This window comes from Paramisgurnus dabryanus, chromosome 9 (genome assembly GCF_030506205.2).
Source record: "Paramisgurnus dabryanus chromosome 9, PD_genome_1.1, whole genome shotgun sequence".
NCBI classification, from domain to species: domain Eukaryota; kingdom Metazoa; phylum Chordata; class Actinopteri; order Cypriniformes; family Cobitidae; genus Paramisgurnus; species Paramisgurnus dabryanus.
Genome location: NC_133345.1, coordinates 23,680,334 through 23,707,714, shown reverse-complemented (window position 1 = coordinate 23,707,714; position 27,381 = coordinate 23,680,334). Strand labels below are relative to the sequence as shown.

Below are 27,381 nucleotides of genomic sequence, written 5' to 3'. Positions count from 1 at the left end.
GTCCTCAGAGATTGGTTGTCATCAAAAGTTTTAAAGGGGACATATCATGAAAATCTGTTTTTTTTCACGATTAAGTGCTATAATTGGGTCCCCAGTGCTTCTATCAACCTAGAAAATGTGAAAAAGATCAACCCAGTAACTTAGTTTTGATAAACCATTCTCTGCAAGCGTGTGAAAAAATAGGTGATCGAAATTTGGCTCCCCCTGTGATGTCAGAAGGGGATAATACCACACCTTAATCTGCACTATCCAACCACGACACTGCCATTTAGTGCAGAGATCAGCTCATTTGCATTTAAAAAGACACATACAAAACGGCAAATATTTGCTCACATAATAAATTATCTATATGGTATTTTAAACTTAAACTTCACATATGTACTCTGGGGACACCAAAGATTTATTTTACATCTTAAAAAAGTTTTGTGAAATGTCTCCCTTAAACTGATATTTTATTAAACTAATCCATTGTAAAGCATCAGAATTTATTTTGTGAAGAAACCAGAGAAGAATCCTGATCTGAAAAGATGTGCTTTACTTTATACCTGCTGCTCTTCATAAGACATTGAAATATTATGCAATACCCTCTTCTTTCAATCTTTCCATTCATCAGTCTAGATCAGTGTCAAATGGCCTTTCTTTCTGATTTAGCAGTTAAGTGCAGTAACCTTGAGTTTCTGATGTGCTAAAGGTTTATTCTTTTAAGGATCAATGTGAACAGATGTAGTTGGTTTAGTTTTAGTCAGCTTCTGTATGCACATTGATGCTGTGAGGCAGCAGTGATGTGTGATTTGTGCATGCTGGGATTTTCCCTCTGTTTCTTATCACTTTCTTTTCCTGCCTCCTCTGTTTTGTCTCTCTGTATGCTGCCTATTTCCTGTGATGTGTTAGTAATGTTGACACCAAGGAACTGTGCGGTGAGTATCAGAATAACTGGATGTTGTTTATAAGACTGGAAAAGTTTTATTTGCATGGATTTATTTGTTTTATTTTGGCTGACAGACCATCAGGCTTATATTTGGATATTTATTTTGAGATTATCACCATTGATGGTCAAATTATTTATTGGATTGGAGTGCTTAGATGCCTCTGACCAAATGCTTAAAGATTAAAGAGAGTACAGGTGTTTATCTGTGCTTTTTAATAAGAAAAGAAAACACCATGATCATCCAGTCACCTGTTCAGACTAAGTGTTGGGTGTGCACATTTTTGGATGGTAAAATACTTCATATACATATGAAGTATGTATAAATATTTTTTTTAAAAGTGGAGTGTCCTTTAAAGTAAAATCATGCCCTTTGTTTTTATTAATTTATCGTTTGTACATTTCTGAAAGATCTTTAATAGTTTTGCTTCACCTCTGCCCTCTGTTAATCAGACTACTTTGCCAACCACATGGGAGATTATGAAGGTGTGCTGGCATCTTTGGAGACCCTCAACCTGGCAATCCTCAAAGCCATGGACTTCACCAAGAAGGTCAGTGTCCTAAACATTAACCAAACTGAGTTTGTACCATGAGGAAACTCCTGTTGTTCAGTGTTAACTTTTAATAGTTTGAAATTTAAAGGCATTCTCAATATAAATCTTGTCTCAGATGTTTCTTGTGAAATTCCTTATGAGAAATGTAAAAAAAAGTGAAGAAGGAAATCATAGCATATAAAACAATTGAAAGACCTTGGCTGTTTCTTAAAATGCGTTCTTCAGCGATCTTGCGTCCTTGTGTTCTCGCTCTACGTCATCATTAGCCGTTGAAGTTCAAAGAACGCATGAAAATAACCGGAAGTGTTCTTGATATTGAGGATGAATCGAGTGCAGACTTGTGCACTGAAATCACTTTACGCCCCAGAAGTCATTGCGGCAAAACAATGCCGGAGGTCAGGTGACCCTAGACCACAAAACCAGTCAAAAGTAGCACAGGTATATTTGTAGCAATAGCCAACAATACATTGTATGTGTCAAAATGATACATTTTTTTAATGCCGAAAATCATTAAGATATATAAATATCATGTTCCATGAAGATAATTTGTAAATTTCCTACCGTGAATATAAAAAATATTTATCATTTAGTAATGTGTTGCTAATGACTTTATTTGGACAACTTTTAAGGCGATTTTCTCGATCTTTTGATTTTTGTTTTTTCACCCTCAGATTTAAGATGTTTAAATAGTTGTACAGTATCTCAGCCAAATATTGTACAATGGAAAGCTTGGCCCACAAGATACCTCATAAGGGTCAATTTTTTGAAATTGAGATTTATACATCATCTGAAAGCTGAATACATTTTATTCAGCTTTCAGATGATGTATAAATCTCAACTTCAAAAAATTGACCCTTATGATGTGTCTTGTGGTCCAGGGTCACATTTGTGTCTTTTTTAAGCTATCTTTGATAAAAGTACCCTTAGATATCTCTTAACACCTACCATAAGATCTATTAAGATTTTCAAACTCTTACAAAACTTTATAAACGCATCATTCTTACTGTAAATCTTGATAGATTGCGGTAGCTTGGTGAATTATTGTAAATCACATCTCCCAATGTGTTTTCTATTAGAGGTCTAAAAACAGAAAGCCATTATCTATAAGTATACTACAGTAAATCCCTTTTCAGATGAGGAATAGATGCGGTGAGACAGTTAAGAGTGTGTGTGTCTGAGGACGAGAGGGGGAGAGAGAGAAAGCGAGCATGCTTATGCTCTCCTTGCGAAGTCTCTCCCACAGTATCACCTCTTGTTTCGAAGCTTGGCTTGCATTTTTTGTTTGTGGTTTTCTTCATTAGCAAGCTGGTGCTCAGTTAGACAGCAAAGAAAAACACTGAGCTTTAGCCACCACAGAACTGAGCCACTCTCTCTGTCCCACTTGTTTCTAAATGAGTATGTACTGTAATCTGATTTATAGCAGACATAAAAATTCTCTCTCTTTCTCTCTCTCTCTCTGTACTAAAGCTCTTATTTTCCTTCTGCTTGTCTTGTGTTTTTCTGCTTGTATTTCACACCCCCACCCAGCAATGCTGGCAAAAATAATTGATGTCACTGTGATCCTTATTATTACTGCAGGTTAGCGTTTTTAAATACCTAGCTGAACGATAGCTGTAAAATATCTGGCCCAATACAAACCGAATTTGATTGTTAAAAATGTATGGCCCTTTTAGGGAACAGTGGTCAGTGTTAGTTTTGTCTGTGTACAGTATGTGGGCGCACGCTTTTGTTGCCTATTTGAAGCTTTGCAGCAGTAGCTTCTGAGATCCAAAACTGTGTGTTTTAATGCAAACAGACCCCTGTGATTCTTTTTTTACCACTATGTGTGCGTTAAGGTCTCAACAAGTGTTTGTAAGCGCACAATATGGCTTTTTTATCTCTTTCCTTTTTTTCTCTATTGTTTCTTCATCCACCCCTGACATCCTGCTATATGTATAATGTTTTTGCAGCTGCAGCAATGTCTTCCTTGTGATTGAACTTTTTAGGACTCAGGTGTTAAATTTCACCAGTGTACCATTCCACACCATTGTTACAATGTTGTTTTATAATATTAGAAAAAGATTGAAAAATGTGATTAAAGAGAGTACAGGTGTTTGTCTGTGCTTTTCAATAAGAAAACAAAACACCATGAACATCCAGTTACCTGTTCAAACTAAGAGAGCTAAAAGTGTTGGGCGTGTGCACATTTTTGGATGGAAAATACTAATATATGCAGAGGTACCTATAAGTAATGTCTTGTAGGTTTATTTCTTTCCAAAAAGTAAAATAAAACACTGAGGGGCAGTTTCCTGGACAGGGTTTAGGTTAGGCCTTATTAATATTAGGCCATTTAGGAATTTTTTACAAACATACCTAACAAAAAATACTACAGGTGTGCATTTTAAGACAAAACAATGTCAACAACATATGTTAAAATTAAACAGGATGAAGTGTTTTTAAATTAAAGCAGCTCAATCATGCATTTTTAGTTTGGGACTTAAAAAGCCCTGTCCAGGGAAACTGGCCCTGAGTCTAATGCAGGGTTCACACCAGAAGCGTAAGAAGCGGCAAGCGCAAGTGATTAACATGATAAGTCAATGCAAAGATGCGATTAGGCATCCTGTGGCGCGGTACACACGGTAAGCGTGGCGCGAACGGCGAATTCAGCGTTGCCGGGGGAAATGCGGCAGTTGAAAAATCGGAAGTTCAGCGGATTTCTGCGCCGCGTTAACCAATCAGGACCTTGCTGTAGTAGTGACGTGATTACAGGAAGCGAGCGGAGTGGTGGTGTTGCAGAAGCCCCTCCCATGATGCGAATTTCCGTGTGTTTGTCTCGAATGACTAGAATTTCAAGCCGCGCGAAAGTGAAGCGAGTAAACTCAAATGTTCATGCGTCCAACTACGCGAGAATAGCACGTTATTGTCGCCTCTACCACGGCTGGTGTGTGAATGCACCATAAGATGCTGTCAAATGAATAATATTGTTTTCGTTGTGTAAGTAATCTCAAGCATGCACCATCATTTTATGAACATTAGCATTCATTCTTTTAGTCCAGCCAATAACAGACTGTTTTCTAATAATTAATATTTTTGCCTTTTCCTTTTGGTGTCACTAGAGGAAATTATTTATTAAATTAGCAAATAATTATTTTTGCTGCTCTCTATTAACAGATTAAAGTAAGATTATCATATATACAGTATGTTTAGATGTCTGTGTGTGGGATGGAGATAAATGGGGACACACACTGTGTGTCAACCACTTGGCTATGTATATATGTATGTATGTATTATGTATGCATGTAGGTAAGCATGTAGTTATACACACACACACAAACACACATACACACACCAGCAACACTCTGCATAGTGTCAGGCTAACAGAAACTGTAATCCATTATACAGGACAGCAGCAAAACCACAAGCCCGGGATCATGGATAATTTTTTTGCGCAACATATTGGTGTCATTGACATATCAACCTACAACCCCAAATCAGAAAAAGTTGGGACACTGTAAAAATTGTGAGTAAAAAAGGAATGGAATAATTTACTAATCTCATAAACTTATATTGTATTTACAATAGAATATAAATAACATATCAAATGTTGAAAGTGAGATATTTTGAAATGTCATGCCAAATATTGGCTCATTTTGGATTTCATGAGAGCTACACATTCCAAAAAAAGTTGGGACAGGTATCAATAAGAGGCCAGAAAATGTAAATATACATATAAGGAACAGCTTAAGGACTAATTTGCAACTTATTAGGTCAATTGGCAACATGATTGGGTATAAAAAAGCCTGTCAGAGTGGCAGTGTCTGTCAGAAGTCAAGATGGGCAGAGAATCACCAATTCCCCCGAATGCTGCGGCGAAAAATAGTTTGCTGAGTTTCTCAGAGAAAAATTGTAAAGAGTTTGAAGTTATCATCATCTACGCTGCTAAATATCATCCAAAGATTCAGAGAATCTGGAACAATCTCTGTGCGTAAGGGTCAAGGCTGGAAAACCATACTTGATGCCCGTGATCTTCGGGCACCTTAGACGGCACTGCATCACATACAGGAATGCTACTGTAATGGAAATCATAACATGGGCTCAGGAATACTTCCTAAAAACATTGTTGGTGAACACAATTCACCATGCCATTTGCCGTTGCCGGCTAAAGCTCTATAGGTTAAAAAAGAAGCCATATCTAAACATGACCCAGAAGCGCAGGCGGTTTCTCTGGGCAAGGCTCATTTAAAATGGACTTTGGTAAAGTGGAAAACTGTTCTGTGGTCAGACGAATCAAAATTTGAAGGTCTTTTTGGAAAACTGGGACGCCATTTCATCCGGACTAAAGAGAACAATGACAACCCAAGTTGTTTTTAGCACTCAGTTCAGAAGCCTGCATCTCTGATGGTTTGGGGTTGCATGAGTGCGTGTGGCATGGGCAGCTTACACATCTGGAAAGGCACCATCAATGTTGAAAGGTTAATCCAAGTTGTAGAGCAACATATGCCCTCATTCAGACGTCATCTCTTTCAGGGAAGACCTTGCATTTTCCAACATGACAATGCCAGACCACATACTGCATCAATTACAATGTCAAGACTGCATAGAAGAGGGATCTGAGTACTGAAATGGCCAGCCTGCAGTCCAGATCTTTCACCCATAGAAAACATTGATCGCATCATAAAGAGGAAGATGCGACAAAGAAGACCTAAGACAGTTGAGCAACTAGAAGCCTGTTTCACCCCACTCACTAAACAAAACTGAAATAATTTTTTTTTTGACATTACACAATGATACATGGGCTACAGCTTCAATTTATTCCCTGTTCCTCTATCACAGCCATATCTGTGGAGATTTAAACCTTTCCTCTATCTCAGTTGCATGAGAGAGCATGATGTTAATAATCCAATATCCCAGTCTGAAACCAAAGAGATGTTTGTCGCAGGCACTTGTATCGGTCCTCTTATGCCTCCCCAGTCCTCTGTTCTCTAGAGAAGGTTAAAGGCTGCTGCTAATTATTAATGTAAATGTGTTTTCATACCACACATGAAATATTCATGTTCTTGCGCACCAGGCATCAATTTGCACAGGAGCTTATACGTGCATTTTTAGTTGTGTGATTATGTGTAGGGACACACTTGTGTTTTGACTCAGTGAGAATGAATGATTTATTTCTCACACATCTGAAGTTGGTATCTGTCGTGTGCTATAACCGATTTAGATTTAGTTTTTATTGATGCTTCTTTTTATGGTCTCTATTGGTTCCCTATCGAGAGCGGTCACTCGACATTGCGTCCGCTGACTTAGTTAGTTATGCTTTAATTAAGTCACAATTAAAATACATCTAGTAAAGTTAGTTAAGAACTGACAGCTGTAGCCTATATTTAATGGAGGTTTGTTGCAGTGTCTTTTGTAAACGCTTCCTTCTCTCTGCCTCTTTAATTCTCTCCACCGAGTAAACAACACAAGAGCACTGATGTCAGAATGGAGAACATTTTTCTTCTTCTGCTTCAACCTGTCAGAACCACAGAGCAAGGTACCAAGATCAGTGCCAACGATTAAGTCAAAAACCTCCCGACTGTCTTATCTGTATTGTACGCACAACTGATTTGTCGTTCAAATCCGTGAGCTTGTTCGCTCAGTTGTCGTTGTTCACGGACGAGTCATCTTGATGTTGTACCGGCTTGTGTGTTTTGGAGTGAGCAGAAGAAGCACAGTATATTGTCAGTGTTTGATGTGCTATTTATAGAAAACGGATGAAAGCAACATTTTGACAACATCAGCGACGCTGCAGATCACTGATAGCCCATCTTGTAAAGATTGCTGGCAGATTGTCTACTATACTATATGTGATGCTGTCTTGTGTTGTAAGATGAATTCTGACAAAGTATGCATAATAGTAAAGCATTACATTCATAAGCAACAATGGTTGATTGTTTAAGATTTGTGTGTCATTTTCGAAAAAACCACGCAGGCAAGTAACAGATAAAAAAGCCTTTATTCAAACACACAATGGCCATCATTACCTCTGCCATGGTGAAGCTAAAGTATAATACTTATACAGAACATGGTTTTAATTGGCCATTTAGCGACTGGAAGTGGCTAAATCAGGATGCCATTGGGGAAGATGCTAGAAACAAGAGAATAGCAAGAATTCATTAAACACATTTCATATTTCTTATCCGTTGCCTGTCCTGCACAAACCATTTTAATGAGCTACTCTCATTAGTTAGTTCTTAGTATGCCTGGACTTTACATTTTTAACTCTGAGCTTCTTGTTAGGACTTAAAATAGAGAAGCGTATCGAGCTCCCTTTCTCTGCTTTTTTATTTAGGGCTAAGATTTGGGTTTAACAGTGTTAACAATGATACAAGTTTCAAAACGATTGAAAGCGTTGCATGTTGAATATTTCTTCTTATCTTTTTCCTCACATATCCATCTGTCTTCTATTTGAGTAGTCTTTTATCCTTCCTGTTCAGGCTCCTGTTCGACGTTGTGCTATAAGCATGTTTTTCCATGCATTGAACTGCGTGACTTGTCGGTAGAAGAAAGCACAGTTATCGTAGGTGTTGCTGCTGTTTAAAATGGAAATGCAGAAATTCATTTGAATGCAGAGCGCCTTTTGAACAGGGTGCACCCCGAAGCCTTTGTTTGATGCCTGAGTTGATATTAATGAGGCTGTCACATGGCAAACAGTAATTATGCATACTGGATGGGACTTTGGTAGCATGGAACAGGGTGGGCTGGGAGTTTTTTTATACAAGTTTACCTGGATTTGCAGAGATTGACAAGGATTGTTCATTGAGGGATGTGGCAGATGGTTTTAGGATCGCTTGGTAATATAATCAACTTAGCAGTTGTCCTGACACTAAGGTGGTAATGTACAAGAGTTTCTGGAGGTTTTTGATTCTTGAAGCATAGATTAAATCCTATTTTTTTTTTTATAAATCTATTACTACTTTTGTACATTAAAGGAATATTCCATTTTCTTAAAAGAAAAATCCAGATAATTTACTCACCACCATGTCATCCAAAATGTTGATGTCTTTCTTTGTTCAGTCGAGAAAAATTATGTTTTTTGAGGAAAAAAATTGCAGGATTTTTCTCATTTTAATGGACTTTAATAGACACCAACAATTAATACTTAACACGTAACAGTTTTTTTCAACGGAGTTTCAAAGGACTCTAAATGATCCCAAACAAGGCATAAGGGTCTTATCTAGCAAAACGATTGTCATTTTTGACAATAAAAATAACAAATATACACTTTTAAACCACAACTTCTCGTCTAGATCCGGTCCAGCGCGACCTAACGTAAATGCGTAGTGACGTAGGGAGGTCACGTGTTACATATATAAAACGCACATTTGCGGACCATTGTAAACAATAAACTGACACAAAGACATTAATTAGTAACATTCCACTTACAACAACGTCGGAACGGTCCTCTTTCAACACACTGGTAAACAGTGGGGGCGGAGTTTCGCGTTCGTCCTCTGTGACCTCTTGACGTCATGACGTATTGCTTGGGGTCACGCTAGCGCATCACGACCGGATCTAAACGAGAAGTTGTGCTTTAAAAGTGTATATTTGTTATTTTTGTTGTCAAAAATGACAATCGTTTAGCTAGATAAGACCCTTATGCCTCGTTTGGGATCGTTTATAGACCTTTGAAACTCCGTTGAAAAAACTGTTTAGTGTTGAGTTAAGTATTAAATGTTGGGCTCTATTAAAGTCCATTAAAATGAGAAAAATCCTGCAATGTTTTCCTCAAAAAACATAATTTCTTCTCGACTGAACAAAGAAAGACATCAACATTTTGGATGACATGGTGGTGAGTAAATTATCTGGATTTTTCTTTTAAGAAAATGGAATATTCCTTTAATGTTTTATGGATGCATTGATCAGGATTTCTGCAATAGAGATATATACGTTATATACGCTTGATGGGGATGGGAAGGCTGTCGTGCTGCATGTTAGGATTGGAGCGTGCAACAATAGAATATACCCATGTACTGTAGCAGGATTTTAATGACAATGTGTATTTGTTGGTGATAAACCTTGGTGCCTTTTGTTTCTATTTTAAACTTTGTCCCATGTAGAGCAATGCTGTGATTCTGTGAACATCTGATGTCCCAAATAGAGGTGAAATATATTTCCGGGAAATAATATTTTCTAAGCTGCAGGTGGGGCAGAACTGTTCTTCTTTCTCATTTCATGCTGACCTGAGGTGAGGAGATTTGGCCGTTACCCTATTATGTGTACAGTGTCCACACCCTGTGCACAGTCACACTCACTTTTGCTCATTTGCTTTTGTATCTATCTACCGTGGTACCTCGGTTACCTAGTTTCCCTGGGAACCACTTATAGCATTCAAAGGTTACTTAAGAAAAAATTATATGACGCCTGTAAAGAACACAGCATACTGCAGATTTTTGATTGCTGAATGATACTTAACAATTAAACGTCATGCAGCGCTGCTAAATGTAGTCATTAAAATTAAATTTTAAGAGCATAGGGTAGTAGATATGAATAGGTTGTCAAGTGAAAGTATTACGGTTTTGTTCAACTCTAAAATATAAAAAAGTGTTGCATGAAATGAGCATGAGTAAATCATTGCAGTATCTTTTGAGTAAACTCATGTTTTGAATTCTTTCTATAGCTGCAAGTTGAGAACTAAACAGGTGATCCAAATATAATATACAGCTTTGCTTCAGAACAACGAATTACAACAACAAGAAAGTAAAAACTAATAGTGCTTTTCAGCACATAAATCTGCAGTTATATCGTCTGGATGTGCATTTCACTTTGGTGAATTACTACTATACGCAGAGGTAATTTAATTTATTACTCATTGGGTTTCTGTGGAAGACTATAGTATACTGTGTTTTCACCCATTGGCTGTATCCAGCTATCACATACAGTGGGCAGTACTGTACTAGACCTTTTTAAGGATATAAATGCCCACTGCTAAGGTAAAGATCAAAAACATTTCACAAACAATAACTAGATTCATTTTGAACTTTCTTTATTTTAAGCATTAAAGCACAGATTTTTTTATGAATATAAAGTTTAATGAATATGTATGAGGAGGCAAGCTTCGAATTCAGATGCATGTGCATGTTTTTATGTTTGCCAATGGCTTAAGGATTTCCTTGAGCTGCATGGTTCAGCACTAATTAGTCTGGTTCAATGTCCAGAACTGCCGTATGTTATAAATTGTTTTTGAACATTGCTTTGGCATCACTTGCGTATTGGTCTCATATGAGAAAGTTCATGCCAGAGGCAGTTCCAGGAAACACAGTTAATCACACAATTGTTTTAAATGGAAATGTTTCCAAAGTAATTTTTCTACACAAAATCAATATGCATTGAAAATCTTTTGCAAAATAGAAGGGTATTCTTTCGGCCCTGATTTGTAAATATATACAAGATTGCTGCTTTCCTCTTAGTGTATTTCAGTATTCAGTATCTTTCCATCTCTTTACTGTATCTAAGGTGTGAAGTGGTAATGTCACAGGCATGTGGAGCTGTCGGCATTATGCTGGAAATCTCAGCCGTCATTCATTACTGTCCTGACATTCATCTCTCACCTGCCAGTGTGTGTGAAATGCAGCCTGCGCTCCATACGCTCCAGCGCAGCCCGGTCAGAGTTAAGGGCTACCACTGCGCTTCACTTGTTTATTAAACTGCTGAGGCTCCTTCTGTAAATCTCCGTGCTACTGCATTTTATGATAAACTGCAATCCACAGCACGAGATGTTTGTCTCACGTTGTGTTTTATGGCTCATTGCGATGGCTTGAGAATCGTGAACTCTATTGCCTGAATCCTACACGGCATTTCATTAAGGTTCATTGCTGGTCAAATTCATTGCCTGTGTCAATAAAACAATCCCAGTGAGATATGCTGACCTTTGCTTACACCTACAAAGCAAACAGTCTACCAGCTAAAGTCCTTTTTAGTGATTTATAGTTTTCTATATAAAATCGTCATGCGTAATGTAAAGAACATTCTGTTAAAATATAACCTTGATATCTTTAATATTGACAGAGTAAGTAAAATCTTTGATATTCAATTTTTATGCTCCTAGTCTTATCATAAGAGACTTAATATTGTGGTAATTGTGTGGTCCCTTTCTTTATGGTGGAATTAAAAGAAAAGAAGATGACATTTACTGACCATTATATGACTTTCTTCCTTTTAAAGGGATAGTTCGGCCAAAATCTGATATTAAACCCATGATTTACTCACCCCCAAGCTGTCCGAGTTGCATATGTCCATCGTTTTTCAGACAAACACATTTTCGGATATTTTAGAAAATGTTTTAGATCTTTCAGTTAATTAAATGTAATATTACAGGGTCCACGACCTTCAAGTCCAAAAAAAGTGCGTCCATCCTTCACAAATTAAATCCAAACGGCTCCAGGATGATAAATAAAGGTCTTCTGAGGGTAATCCGCGCGGTGGTGTTGTAGAAATATCCATATTTAAAACTTTATTAACGAAAATAAATACCTTTCCGGTAGCGCCGCCATCTTAGACTCCTCTGTATTCAGGAGAGAGTATTAGCGTAGTGTACGCACTTTTCTTAGTGACCTATGACAAATTCGGAGTGCGGGGGCACAGAGCAGCAGCAGAGTAACCCCCGTAGGCTGCGTAAGCTCTCATCCTGAATGCGGACGCGACTAAGATGGCGGTGGTACCGGAAGGTATTTATTTTCGTTAATAAAGTTTTAAATATGGATATTTCTACAACAACACCGCGTGGTTTACCCTCAGAAAATCGTTGTTTATCATCCTGGAGCCGTTTGGATTTATTTTGTGAAGGATGGACGCACTTATTTTGGACTTGAAGGTCGTGGACCCCGTAACATTACATTTTATCAACTGAAAGATCTAAAACATTTTCTAAAATATCCGAAAATGTGTTTGTCTGAAAAACGATGGACATATGCAACTCGGACAGCTTGGGGGTGAGTAAATCATGGGTTTAATATCATTTTTGGCCGAACTATCCCTTTAAGGAACACAGAGAAATTTTAAGCAATTTTCCATGCACCTTTAATAGAAACTTGATTTTTTTAATCTAGGGCCCCGCTGTCCTTTTAAAACACTCCCTTTCATCACTGCTTCGCATGCATTGTGTGGATGAAGAAGGAAAGTCTGATGATGCTTTGTGTTTTGTACAGATTGTAAATACTTGCCTCATCATCATCATGGCTTATAGAGGTAAGCACAATAGTGCAGCCCACAGCTGGAGCCGCTGATTTCCTGTCTGCTGTCTCAATCAATGAGCTTACGAAACTGTCCTACCGTGACACAGATATTTGGACCCATGTTTGCTCATCACCTAAACTAAATCTGTCACTGTTATAGAGTCCTGTCTTTGTGAGGATAATTCCCCAACATCAAAACGCCTGATTAAAATTGCCTGGAAAACACTGCAAGAGGTGATTATAATTAGAGCCCATGTTCTTGTTTGCTGGTGGTGGCTACAGTTTCAGAACAATCATTTTCTCAGCAATGCCTCCCACTGCATGTGGGGTGTGAAGAAAGATTTGCACTTTGCAGTCGCTTGTTTTAGAGTACTTTATATATATATTCACTTTTTTAAACAAGTACCCTGCTATGACCTGCTATGAAGCCTAACCTTGTGAGATGCCCTCAGGAATTCAAATGTCAAACCGTAAAAGGTCAAACCCACCGAGTATTTGATTGACATGTATTTAGTCATCTGATTTAATAAGGTTTGCTTAACAGAGTGATTGAGAGAATAGAGCTGTTGTCTGGGGTTTTCTCTTTCCTTCACAAGAAAGATGGGAGCTATTTGGCAAAAAAGATGATTGTTAGGTGCATCTGCACATTGAGCTTGTGTTCTTTTCATTACTGAATTACATTGTGGTTTGCGGTGTTGCCAGCCTCTAATTCAGAGGCATAAGCTGAAATTATGATGCCTCACGTTGATTGCTGCTTTGCATAATTTATGCTTTTCTCATACAGTAATTAATGCGTTTACACCATTGAGATTTTTTTTCTTTACATTTTTGGCTTTGTTTAATATAAGTACATTGAAACGGGGGAAAACAATATGTGATCTCTTAAATCTATCTAACCCTTTCTTCTCTCAACTGCTGTATTACAAAGTTGTCACAGGTGCAGGGAATGGATGGCATTTACATTTGGGCATTTGGTGACTTACAATAGTAAAAAAAAAACAATAAAGCGATTATTATGGAGGCATTGATATGATGAGTGCAATACAAATATTATAGTATCAGGTAATCATTCACAATTCTGAATGAATATTGTATGATTTTGTGTAATGTTTTTGTTTGTAAAATAAAAGTATTTTATTCAGTAATTGTTAACTAGTAGTTGCTCATATTCATATTCGTAGGCTAAGTAATAACAATTAACAATCTAGAAAGGCAATGTGTGTCTGGCCAAAGATACTGGATATAATAAGATTGATCATATTGATAATCTATTACGATATATAGGGGACAATGCAACGCCCAATATTACCGCTCTGGCTACTAAAGTTGAAGGGTCCATGCACAATAGCTGAAACAATGTCAAAAAATGTTACGGTTGAGGTCAGGTCAAATTGTTTGTCAGAAATATGTTGTTTATTTGCACGAGAATTTAGAGATATCTGTCTTTCCCCATGACTAAAATAAATGCCCAGAGGTGCTACAAAGATGGACATCTAGTGACACCTAACTTCCCTAAAAGGATTTATTATTTATTTCTTTTAAAAGACATTAAAAAATACATTTAATTTTATTTAACAACCTGAATATTTTAATGAAACCATCGAACTACAGTGTACAGTTTTATTTAGTCTACAAAAGTTTACATTTACACATTTGACAGATTCTTTAATGCAAAGCGACTTGATGGTGTATTAAATTTTTTATATTTTTTAATCATGTATGTTTCTTGTGCCTGTATTGAGCTACCAAAACACAAAAGTTGAATATTTACTTGTTTTTAATTATCTTTCTAAACAAGATCAACATCTAACCTCTAACATCCTGGGCCATTAACAATCTAAGCGAATTGTCTAAAGCGCAAGGCGCACGGTGTAAAAAGGTTTTTCCGATTCCACTTTTGCTAATTTAATGATCTGAAAAATGGTTTGTGCACCAAGCGCACAATCTTAAAGGGTTGTTCCTATTCTCGTAATGAGTAATGGGTGTGTTTTCGGCGTAACGTGCAACCAATGAGAGTCTCAGTTCTCATCCCCTTTAAAAGTAAGTTGCGCTGGCGCCATGCCGATTCCCTATTTAGATGGCGGAATTTGTAAACTGAAAACCTAAGCTGAGGAAGAAGATCATCAGTTTAAGATTGATGTTAAAAAATTGTGTTGTTTTCATTTGTATTGAAAATGTTTTTTTTTTTGTATTAAAACCTTTAAAAGTCGTTTTCTTTCAGTCATGGAAGTAAAATTAGCAGGCTTTTAATAGCTGTACATGTATGGATTTTTAAAAACATTTTTACAAATATGCAAGAAAAGGTTTGTACTCTAAAAATACTTTATTTGTAACAAACAGGAGATAAAGAATTTACAAACGTGTAGCATAAAAACAAAAACATTTCAGAATAGATGCAATACTTGCATTTGTTTAAAGCAAAACATTTAATTACTTACCAGGCTACAGGTGAAGCTGCTCTTTACGCCTGCTAACATCTCATAATCGGTCCTCATTTATGTCCAAGAGACCCAATAAGAATCTTTTTCATTTGAATCCTTTATTTTTCATATTTAAAAACGTTTGTGGGCTGCTGCGCATCCATGTGTGTGATAAGCAATCGCACGTTGTCGTCCCGTTTATAGGAGCATATTACTAACGCGCTTATTAAATAACAAGAACAATATTGCGCCATTGAGTTTAGACTTTAAACCAGGATTTAGTTGGTCAGTGGTGTAGTATATTTTAGTTTCCTCAAAATAGCAACGCACCAACAATGCGCCTGAACACACCTGGTTTTCAGACCAGAACGCCCATGGGCGCAAATGCATTTGCAATGTGCAATGTGGCACTAACTGTGAAAATGATCATTGTGCCGGGTTCAAACTAGCAAACGACACTTGCGCCGAGCATTGCGCTACATTGCACCAGGTGTTTGATAGAGCCCTCTTGTCTGTATACTGTAGCTTGACTAACTTTCTTTGTAACCTTACCAGTGCTGAATCCAATCCCACTCACTTGGTCGAAGAAACATGAAATGGCTGATAGCGTGACTATGCCTACACTTTTTCTATACTTTATATTAAAAAGAAGACAAGAGACAAATGAAAGCAGTAACTGTATCAAATTAACTTTTATCTTTAAGATTTCAGAAACTGTGTTGGGTGAACCAAAAATGCTTTGTGTAAGACACCTGCAGACCCCAGCGGAAAACAAGTGTGAATTTTATCTTTCTGCATTGGACACCCACACATACAGACGCTCACAGACAATAATGGATACACGGCTCAATCATTCCTTTCCTACAATAGGATGTCTGTATTGTCATCTCTTCATTTTCTACCAGACTAGGATTTAATCCTGGCTTTGTAAACTCTCAACAACTGTGATCCGGTGTTGTGAATGGATGTGTCCCCAGCTCAATAACAGCATTATACCGTAACTTCTGTTTTCAGGCTCAGCTAATGCGATTGTGATTGAATCTTTTCCCTCAATTCCCAGAAGCTTTGTCTAACTAGGTTGAGCTGCAGGTTTGGACCAAAGGTGGGAGAGAACCTTAAGTTGACTCTGTTGTGTTCTGTAATTGTTGTTTTTTAGTTGTTTACCCTTTTGGCTCATTCTTGAGAACTGTTAAACCTCATTTTATTTAGCACTGTGAAGAGACAGCTGGCATAATAATGTTAAAGATGTTTTGATCAGCAAGAGGTCAATGCTCAACCAGAGATGAAAAACAATTTATTAAAAAGCAATTTAATATATCGGTTTACGGAGATGAGCAGAGGCGCTGTAATTTTAAAAAGTAAATATGCTTGTGTTGTAATTTAAGAAAATATTTCTTCGAAAGCGTATGCCAGACAGAAATTATTATTTATAATCAAGTGCAGGCACTTTCCTGTTTATTAAAGATAAACAACACAGTTTTCAATATTTAACTATGTTCTTACCTCAACTTAGAGGAATGAATTCATACCCATCTTTTTTCAATGCGTACACTTAATCTTTGTACAGCGCGTCGTAAATGTGTTAGCATTTAGCCTAGCCCCATTCATTCCTTAGGATCCAAACAGGGATGAATTTTGAAGCCACCAAAAACTTCAATGTTTTGCCGATTTAAAGACTGTTACATAGGTAATTACACGAGTAAGTATGTTGGCACAAAAAAGTGGCGATTTTTAAGCTTATGAAAAATGAGAACTATATTGTATGGCGGAATAGCACTTAGTTTGCAGCACTTCGACCTTGGGTGTAACTACTCATGTAAATGTCTTTAAATAGGAAAAACATGGAAGTGTTTGATGGCTTCTAAATTCATCCCTGTTTGCATTTTTAAAAAAGCATGATGGGAGTTTGAGGACATAAAAATGCATTTAAGGTCAAGAATGACCTTTGTTTATTATGAAATGATTCACACATGATTGCATATGGACTTATCAACAAATGCAAGGGGGTGGTTGTGACTTCTCTAATAAATATCGTAGCATAACTGTTAGCTTTCATCTATTTTAAGACAAGCATACTAGACAGCTCTACTCAGACATGAGCCAATTAATCGTATCCTAGCAACAGCAGTCAATATGTTTCTTAGCAACAACATTTTGTCATATGCAAAATTGCATTTATAAAGGCTGGGACATACAACATGTCCCAATAAAATGTGGCATTTTATTCTGGGTTACCTCGCCGCTGGCTGTTTTGAAACACCAGCATTGGATGTTAAGCATGATATGGGCATTTTTTTATACTTTTTGTTATAAAATAATGCCGCCCTTCACTTTAAGTGGCAATACTATGCACCTCATAATAACCTACTTGTTTGCATGTGCCGCCCTTATTATTATTTAATGCTTTCATTGCAAAAGACAAAAACTGTTAGGTGTCCCACCTTCAATTTTTATACTAAAGGTGACATATACTACCTGTGTAAAATCTCCAATTATGATATCACACACTGAGCCAATTTCCTCCTCTGTATTACCTTTCAGCCCCCATGATGAATTGTCTTGTACGTGCCATTGTTTATTCTGTTGAGGGCCTGTCTTTATGCATCAGATATAATGCTCTCCCAGTCTTTGCTTTAGCACAGGTGCGCTTGGGTGCCTCAGTCCAGTATGTCACTCATTGTTATTCAGTAATTCACCTCATCAGTAACACTTTCAAAACTGCCTAGAGCATATTTTACAGGAGGGTGGTAGTTTTGGGGGGTATGTTTGTTGCTGGTGATATAATAGGAAAAAATGAATATTTTATGACAGATTTGAACCCATATCACTCATGACGTCTGAGCAATTATTAGAGCAGCTGAAGCATGGTGATGTCCTGAGAATTCAGACACATTTGGTTGTGCTTTTTATTCAGACCAGTGATGAACTTTGTCCATGCTGTGTCATTTCCCTGTTCGCTGATGTGTGTTAAGGATTTCGTTGGCACCGTGTTGAGCTGCTGACTTCTTATACCGCTAGCATAAATCATGCTGAGCCATCCTAGCCATCACCATTAACACCTGGTGGCTTCTTGTTCAGCCAGGTGGACAGGACAAACACTAGCGTCCTCCCCTTAGAATTGAATCTTTATTCATAAGCACAGCACCAAGGCCAGCAGATTTTTTTGCAGCTTCCTATTAATATTGCTCTGGAACAGCAACATGTTTAGATACATCCTGCATTTCATTCTGAAGGACTCCTCTCTATGCCTTAAAGGGATATACCACTTTTTTTGAAAATATGCTCATTTTCCAGCTCCCCTTGTGTTAAACATTTGATTTTTACCATTTTGGAATCCATTCAGTTTATGTCCGGGTCTGGCGCTAGCACTTTTAGCATAGCTTAGCACAATCTATTGAATCTGATTAGACCATTAGCATTGCGCTCAAAAATGACAATTTTTCCTATTTAAAAGTTGACTCTTCTGTAGTTACATTGTGTACTAAGACCGACAGAAACTTAAAAGTTGTGATTTTCTAGGCAGATATGGCTAGAAACTATAACCTCAAACTGGCATAATAATCAAGGACTTACTTGCTGTAACATGGCTGCAGCAGGGGTAGTGATATTACGCACTGCCCGGAAATAATCTCCTTGGTTACTTTCAATAGCAGGGGACTATTTTCGGGCACTGTGTAATATCACTACACTTGCTGCAGCCTTGTTACAGCAGCTAAGTCCTTGATTATTACGCCAGTTTAAGAGTATAGTCCTAGCCATATCTGGCCTGAAAATCGCAACTTTAAATTTTCCGTCGGTCTTAGTACACGATGTAACTACAGGAGAGTCAAGTTTTAAATAGGAAAAATATCGAAACACTTTGGTTATTCTTTTTGTGCGATGCTAATAGTCTAATCAGATTCAATGGATTGTGCTAAGCTATGCTAAAAGTGCTAGCGCCAGACTCTGATATCCATAGACATCATATAGGTAGACGCCCTATCGACCGCTACTGCCTACTGGCGCGGTGAGATATGGAGCCGCCATCTTAGATCGGTCACCCGCTCCACTCAGTGTAATCTGTATGACTGGTGGAATGAGCTATCAGCGCATTTAATTAATCATATCTCAGTGAATACCGAACAGATTTTCACGCGGGTTTTTTGCTGCAAAGGTCATTCATGGAGCTATGATATAGGACACATGGTTCGGCGTATTTTAACCCCTTATGTGCCGCAAATCCCGTTTGAGTGGGGGTGACAATGTGATGTACATCTTTAAATGAATATTTCTCTGGGATTCTTTGGGCTAGAAACCTAATCTTGGTCTTGTTTTAAAGAAGACAATTTATGGTTTTTCACAAATGAGTTGGAACGTAAAAATATTAAATATAAATACTTTTATAGCCGTTTACCTTTATTTTAATATATCAAATTATGCAGTAACATAATAATTTATAAATAAAATTACATAAAAGTTAATGTTTCACACAATAAATAATGTTAACATGAAGCAATATGTCTCAAGTAGTTGTGATCCAAATCACAAAAAAATGATGTTTGGGTCACAATTTTAATGGTTTTACCAACAACTGCCACTAGATTTTGCCACATACTCTTGTACTCTTGTATACTCACAAACTAATAAATTACTGTCACCGCAATATTATTCATGCAAAAAGATTTTGAAATATTAAAACTACATTCTGAGAGCTTTCCGATGATATATAGCTTGCCATGATTTTTTAGGTTTAGAGTAGGGTTTTAGGGCCCTATTTTAACGATCTGAAACGCAAGTGCGAAGCGCAACGCGCAAGTGAGTTTGTGGGCGGATCTTGGGCGCTGTTGCTATTTTCCCGGCGTGAGAAATAACTCTTGCGCCGGGCGCAAATCAATAAGGGGTTGGTCTGAAGTAGGTTCATTATTCATAGGTGTGGTTTGGGCGTAACGTCAAATAAACCAATCAGAACGCTAGCCAACATTCCCTTTAAACGCAAGGGCGCAAGTTCCATGGCGGGTTGCTATTATTATGACGGATTTACCAGGCGCACGCCAGGAGCGGTTCACAGCCGAGGAGACCGACGTCCTTGTACGGGGGAATCCCACGCTTGCCAGCATAAATCGGGCACGCCGTGTAACGGGAGGTGGATCTGCCTCAGGACTTGACGCCAGCAGAGGACATCGCTGCGTCCACCCTCACCGCTGAAAGGGTTTGGGGGCTTTGAAATCGGACCCAAGAAACGCAAGCAAGGTCCAACCCCAAAGTACTCTTACAAATCAAGTTCATATACATTAAGGTTTCTTATGAAAACATTTTAATTATTATTTACATAAAATAAACGTAATACAGCCACACAACAAAGTTATGAAAATATTTTAATCGTTATTTGCATGAGAATAAATAAAAACTATCACCACAATGCTCACCACTATGATTCCCCTTATCTCGTGTATTAATATTTTTAAGTGTAACAATTTATGATTTGCAAAAATAACTGTTGCATCTGTGTAGATTAGATAAGCAAAGTGTATGCGCGTTGTGCACGCTATACATTATGGTCAAGCATGCGCCCTTAAAATAGCATAATGAACAACGCGCAACGCGCCACTGACTTTAAACTTTTTTTTTCTGGTCAGTGGCGCAATTGTTTTTTGAAACTGCAAAATAGCATCAGGGATGGTTTGCGCCGGAACACGCCTCTTTTTTTGCGCTGAACCACCCAGGGAGCGCAAGTTCATTCCCTAGTTTGCCGACGTGCTTCTGTGACGGGAAAAACCCGCTGTGCGCTGGGGCAAAATACGAATGATACATGCGTCACTGACAAAGTCAATTGCGCTGGGTGCAAGATAGAGCCCTTAGTGTTATATGCAAAAACAAATTTGGCCTACCTGTGGGCCCGTAACATTTTTAGAAACTGACTCTCACTGTGTCATAATTTTCCCCAAATGGTAATGAAATATGAAAATTATACTATTTGAGCTTTCCAACAATATATAGTTTGTCAATATTTAGGTTTAGGATCTTAGTGTTACCAACACTAATGTGGACAGCGCCACTTAATGTTCATAGTAGGAATGAATGAATATTCACTAAACAGTAATAAAATATTCTGATATAAGATATAAAGTGAGTCCAAAATCAAAATATGTGGTGTAGGACATAAGATATTTTATAAATCACACACTATAAATATGACAAAGATGCAGAAACAGATAGTTGCAATAAAATAAGACTTTTTAATATGGTGAAGAAACAATTTAAAATGATTTGTAAACCCCCCCACACACTCACACGCGCGCGCACGCACGCACGCACGCACACACACACACACACACCCCTGTCCAGAGCTTCTTTCCCGTGCTCCCTTTCTGTAGTTCAAGAGAGGTGAGTTTGGCAACATGGTGGAGCCTTATCTTTAAAAACACAGACACAACCAGTGACAACGAGTCAGACTGATAGTTGTCGATTCCAAACCGAGTCTCCTCAATGTCCTCCCTACGAAGGAAAACATCCTCTGTTCCTGTTGACATCTCAGCTTTTTAAAGCTCGGCGGATCACGCAGCTCACAGCACCTTATAATAATAATAATAATAATACACATTTATATAGCGCTTTACACAATACTCACAACAGATAAACTCTTGTAATTATTACTTTACTTTACCCCACTCTCCTTGCAGGGTGAACAGCGGCTGGTGCAGTAAACATAGCCTAGCGAACGTTAGCTGGCTACGATTTCAGTACAGTAAAATCAATAAGCTGGCTCTTTCTCAATTTTCTGATAATATTCTATTCACAAAATACAACCAATAGTACCGCGATGTTAAAAAGTACTTGTGAAAATAATCCTCCGGGCTCTATTTGCGATCGTCCGCCGATTAGAAAAGGAAAATGCTCCACAGTGCTCTGACATCTTATCTGCTGCCATGCAACGAAACTAGGAGAACGACCGGTTTAAGATGGCCGCCGTATTTCTCAGTCCCCAGCGGCCAATAGGGCATCTAGTCTTCTATATGATATCTATGCTGATATCAGCTGAATGGATTCCAAAACGGTAATAATCAAATGTTTAACTCTAGGGGAGCAGGAAAATGAGCATATTTTCAAAAAAGTGGAATGTCCCTTTAATCCCTTCGAGGGGGGAACAAAGGACATGCTTTAATCACACAAAGTATTATTACGTAGGAGCAGGCTTCACTCAATTTATTATATATTATAAGAGTGCTTGACCAGACTTATAAATGATCTCAAAGAACAAAGAAAAGGGCCGCACTTTGCATATAAAAACGTATTTTTTATTGGCACAGACGCGTTTCGGCTTTGCGCCTTCCTCAGTGTGCTTAAGTGAATGAACATTCCAAACTCATTCATGTATATCTACCCCGCCATACACCCACACAATCGACCAATGATAATGTAGTGTCATCCCATTCATCAATCATTCAATTAAAACAATTAATATAATCATCATTTTTTGTTTTTTAACACATTGTACACAGAACTACATCAGAAGTACACCAAAGTTACTCAGATCAAGTGAACCAATAACAGTTTTTTACAAAAAACAAGTCAATGACAATTCTTCATTCATGCCATTAGGTGTGCATGTATTCAAATTAAAAATATACCACGCCTCCCTCTGTAGAAGGCGGTTCTCACGATCTCCTCCTCTCATAAGCCGACTAACTGTTTCTAAACCCATAAACCTAAGTGTGTTAGCATCATGTCCTGCGCTGTTAAAGTGTCTTGCTACTGGGGACCTTTCATCATTCTTCCTAATGTTGCACTTATGTTCACAAATTCTGGTTTTCAATTGGCGTTTAGTTTTGCCCACATACAATAACCCACATGGGCATGTCAGTAAATACACCACAAAGGAAGTTAAACAAGTGATTCTGCCTTTCACTCTGAACGTCCTGTTAGATTTTGGATGCGTAAAAGTTTTTTCAGTGAGCATGTAATTGCATGCCACACAATTAAAGCACTTAAAATTGCCGTCTGGAATTTTGAAAGAAAGACGCAGCGGACTCGGCGCAGGCAAATACGATCGCACCAAACGATCTCTCAAATTAGATGCTCTTTTATAACAAAATCGCGGAGGGTCTTGGAAAGCATGACCGATTGTGGGGTCACTGCTTAAAACGTGCCAGTGTCGTTGAACGATATGTTTTAATGAATGTGATATGTGTCCATAAGTAGACACAAACGTAATTGGAGTATCTGTATGTGGTTTCTGCGCTCTGTCAGTCATTATATTTGTGCGTTCGATGTTGCGTACCCGCTCAAGGCAATCTCGTAATAATGTGTTATCATATCCCCTATTTGCGAATCTTTGACATAGCTCTCCTGCCTGTCTTTCAAAAGCCTCTTCACTGTCACAAATACGGCGTACCCTTAGTAACTGACTATACGGTAAACTGCGTTTCAGTGATGGTGGGTGAAAACTCTTGTAATCTAGAAACGCGTTACGATCTGTATCTTTTCTGTAAATCTCAGTGTGTAGTACATTATCACATTTTTTAACCCATACATCCAAGAAAGCCATGGCATTGGGATCAGAGATCAGGTGTATGGCGGGGTAGATATACATGAATGAGTTTGGAATGTTCATTCACTTAAGCACACTGAGGAAGGCGCAAAGCCGAAACGCGTCTGTGCCAATAAAAAATACGTTTTTATATGCAAAGTGCGGCCCTTTTCTTTGTTCTTTGAGATCATTTATAAGTCTGGTCAAGCACTCTTATAATATATAATAAATTGAGTGAAGCCTGCTCCTACGTAATAATTGTTTGAGAAATCATTGAGCGGAGCTCCTCCAACTATGTCATATGAAGAAGTTGAACGCCTCACTAATGTGAGAGCCAGCACCTTCGCATACACCGATCAGGATTCTACACGAATTCTCTTCCCTCTTACTACTATGGAAATGCCGAACGACACCTGGGAGATGCAATATAATCTGCTGGAAAATCTCCGAAAGAAAGAAACAAGAGCACTGCTCCATGGTAGCGTACTTTCACAATACTGGCGCAACAAACGTATACCGAGAGGATTACGCATCATGAAGGAACCCACTTTGGGTCGTGATGATCCGGATTTCTGCAACAAGTGGTGCGATATACTTAACAAATGTTCCCTTGATCTGATGCTGCTTATCATTGATAACCAAAATAATAGGCTGACTACAGTTCGTGAGGAGATTGCCGATCTCGAGACACAACTTAAGAGCAGGTTTTCTTCGACACAGCTCAAAGAACTTTTGGATAAGTGTGAAGCGCAAATAAGTACATATAAAACTGAAACACAGCGCATTAAAATGGATAAATACCGGAGAGATACGATGGATTATAGGAACAAAACTGTGTATCCCTGGCTTCGAGGAAAACAAGGCCCCAACAGAGTCATTGAAAGACAGCGTAGAGCACCCAGCACTGCCTCATCTGGGGATTTGAGCACCGACACCGACTCATCCGTCACTACCCGTTTTTTACGCAACCGGCGCCCGCCTACTATGGCAGCCCCAGTAACAGACCAACACACAGCCGCAAGACGCGGAGGGGGAAGAAGAAACATAAACACGCGAAGATAGTAAGTGACAGTACCAACGTCATTAACATCTCATCTAAACAGTTAAGTGAAGACCAACTTTCCGTGCTATCCAAGGGCCTCTCTTTTGTTCCTTTAAAGGTAAATGACCCTTTCACTTTGAAAGTAGAAATGTTTAAATTTTTTTAGATCCATTCGCCTGAGGGCGTTTTATTTGAAAGGGACGGATAGACTGTATACTCAACAAGAGACGCTAACCCAGGAATGCACCCCTGTCGCAAAAAAGACTGTGTTTAAACAAAGAAGTACTTTTCTTCCTCCGGTTAACAGTCCCTCACTAGAGACGTTTTGTCGATTGGTGGAACAAGACACATTTAGCCATGTGAGAAGAGAGGACTATTCAATTAGGCCCAACCTTTTAATTTCTGAAAAAGAGGCTTTAAAACAGTTGATGCTGGACAATGATATTGTGATTAAACCTGCTGATAAGGGTGGACCTATTGTCATTCAGGACAAGTTGTCTTATGTTGCAGAGATAGAGAGACAACTTGGTGATGAAAATGCATACAAGTGTTTATCTGCTGATCCGACTATGAAATTTAGCAATGAGATAAAATCTAAATTAAAAAAAGCACTGAATGATGCAATTATTGATGACAAAGAGTATAAATATTTGTTACAGATTAACCCAGTACGACCAGTCATTTATACCCTTCCAAAAATTCACAAAAGGCTAAATGATCCACCTGGCCGTCCTATTGTGTCTGGCAATCAATCTATAACAGAGCCTCTTTCACAATACATTGATTGCCATATAAAGGATCTTGTGTATAAACTGCCATCTTTTTTGAAGGATACGACTGATTTTTTGAAAAAAAATATCTAGTATAGGAGAAGTGAATGTATCTGATATATTATGTACAATGGATGTGACAAGTTTGTATACGAACATTCCACACACAGCGGGTTTAGCGTCTTTAAAGTACTATCTGCAGACCCATCATGTGGAACACACTGATTTTTTAATCTCATTGGCTAATGATGTCTTGACCAAAAACTATTTCATGTTTCAGGATAAATTTTATCTACAAACACAAGGAACTGCCATGGGTTCGCCAATGGCACCCAATTATGCCAATTTGTTTATGGGAAAATTCGAGCATGATTTTATTTATTCCGATAATGAATTCAAAAAACATCTTAAGGTATGGTACAGATATATTGATGATGTGTTTTTTATATGGAAGGGAACGAAGGAAGAGTTGGAAGCTTTTCATGATTATGTTAACACTAGACTGCCTTCCATTCAATTCACCTTAAACTCTGATCCCAATGCCATGGCTTTCTTGGATGTATGGGTTAAAAAATGTGATAATGTACTACACACTGAGATTTACAGAAAAGATACAGATCGTAACGCGTTTCTAGATTACAAGAGTTTTCACCCACCATCACTGAAACGCAGTTTACCGTATAGTCAGTTACTAAGGGTACGCCGTATTTGTGACAGTGAAGAGGCTTTTGAAAGACAGGCAGGAGAGCTATGTCAAAGATTCGCAAATAGGGGATATGATAACACATTATTACGAGATTGCCTTGAGCGGGTACGCAACATCGAACGCACAAATATAATGACTGACAGAGCGCAGAAACCACATACAGATACTCCAATTACGTTTGTGTCTACTTATGGACACATATCACATTCATTAAAACATATCGTTCAACGACACTGGCACGTTTTAAGCAGTGACCCCACAATCGGTCATGCTTTCCAAGACCCTCCGCGATTTTGTTATAAAAGAGCATCTAATTTGAGAGATCGTTTGGTGCGATCGTATTTGCCTGCGCCGAGTCCGCTGCGTCTTTCTTTCAAAATTCCAGACGGCAATTTTAAGTGCTTTAATTGTGTGGCATGCAATTACATGCTCACTGAAAAAACTTTTACGCATCCAAAATCTAACAGGACGTTCAGAGTGAAAGGCAGAATCACTTGTTTAACTTCCTTTGTGGTGTATTTACTGACATGCCCATGTGGGTTATTGTATGTGGGCAAAACTAAACGCCAATTGAAAACCAGAATTTGTGAACATAAGTGCAACATTAGGAAGAATGATGAAAGGTCCCCAGTAGCAAGACACTTTAACAGCGCAGGACATGATGCTAACACACTTAGGTTTATGGGTTTAGAAACAGTTAGTCGGCTTATGAGAGGAGGAGATCGTGAGAACCGCCTTCTACAGAGGGAGGCGTGGTATATTTTTAATTTGAATACATGCACACCTAATGGCATGAATGAAGAATTGTCATTGACTTGTTTTTTGTAAAAAACTGTTATTGGTTCACTTGATCTGAGTAACTTTGGTGTACTTCTGATGTAGTTCTGTGTACAATGTGTTAAAAAACAAAAAATGATGATTATATTAATTGTTTTAATTGAATGATTGATGAATGGGATGACACTACATTATCATTGGTCGATTGTGTGGGTGTATGGCGGGGTAGATATACATGAATGAGTTTGGAATGTTCATTCACTTAAGCACACTGAGGAAGGCGCAAAGCCGAAACGCGTCTGTGCCAATAAAAAATACGTTTTTATATGCAAAGTGCGGCCCTTTTCTTTAATCACACAAAGTATCATTATAGGGAAGTTCTGAACTCTTCATGTACATTTTTCATTTGCATTCTCTGTGTGCAAGCACACTTGACAATAAATTTCTGTCTAATTCAGATTTTTCCTTCCACACTTTCTGTTTTCTTGTACT

General features: G+C 38.1%; 1 protein-coding gene and 1 long non-coding RNA gene across 5 annotated transcripts in view; one reads left to right on the top strand and one right to left on the bottom strand.

The window, feature by feature from the left end:
- Positions 1-27,381, top strand: part of necab2 (N-terminal EF-hand calcium binding protein 2) — a 107,729-nt gene that overhangs the window by 52,139 nt on the left and 28,209 nt on the right. For all 4 annotated transcript variants that reach the window (XM_073815747.1, XM_065279047.2, XM_065279048.2 and 1 more), the window contains exons 4-5: positions 892-917; positions 1,379-1,476. In XM_073815747.1, the coding sequence (XP_073671848.1) occupies positions 892-917; positions 1,379-1,476 (124 nt within the window). The remainder of the gene's footprint in view (positions 1-891; positions 918-1,378; positions 1,477-27,381) is intronic.
- On the bottom strand, positions 21,216-22,057 carry LOC135773211 (uncharacterized). The gene is made up of 2 exons (XR_010543475.2): positions 21,732-22,057; positions 21,216-21,639 (listed from the first exon to the last, which is right to left on the bottom strand). It is a non-coding gene; the product is annotated as an uncharacterized lncRNA (long non-coding RNA).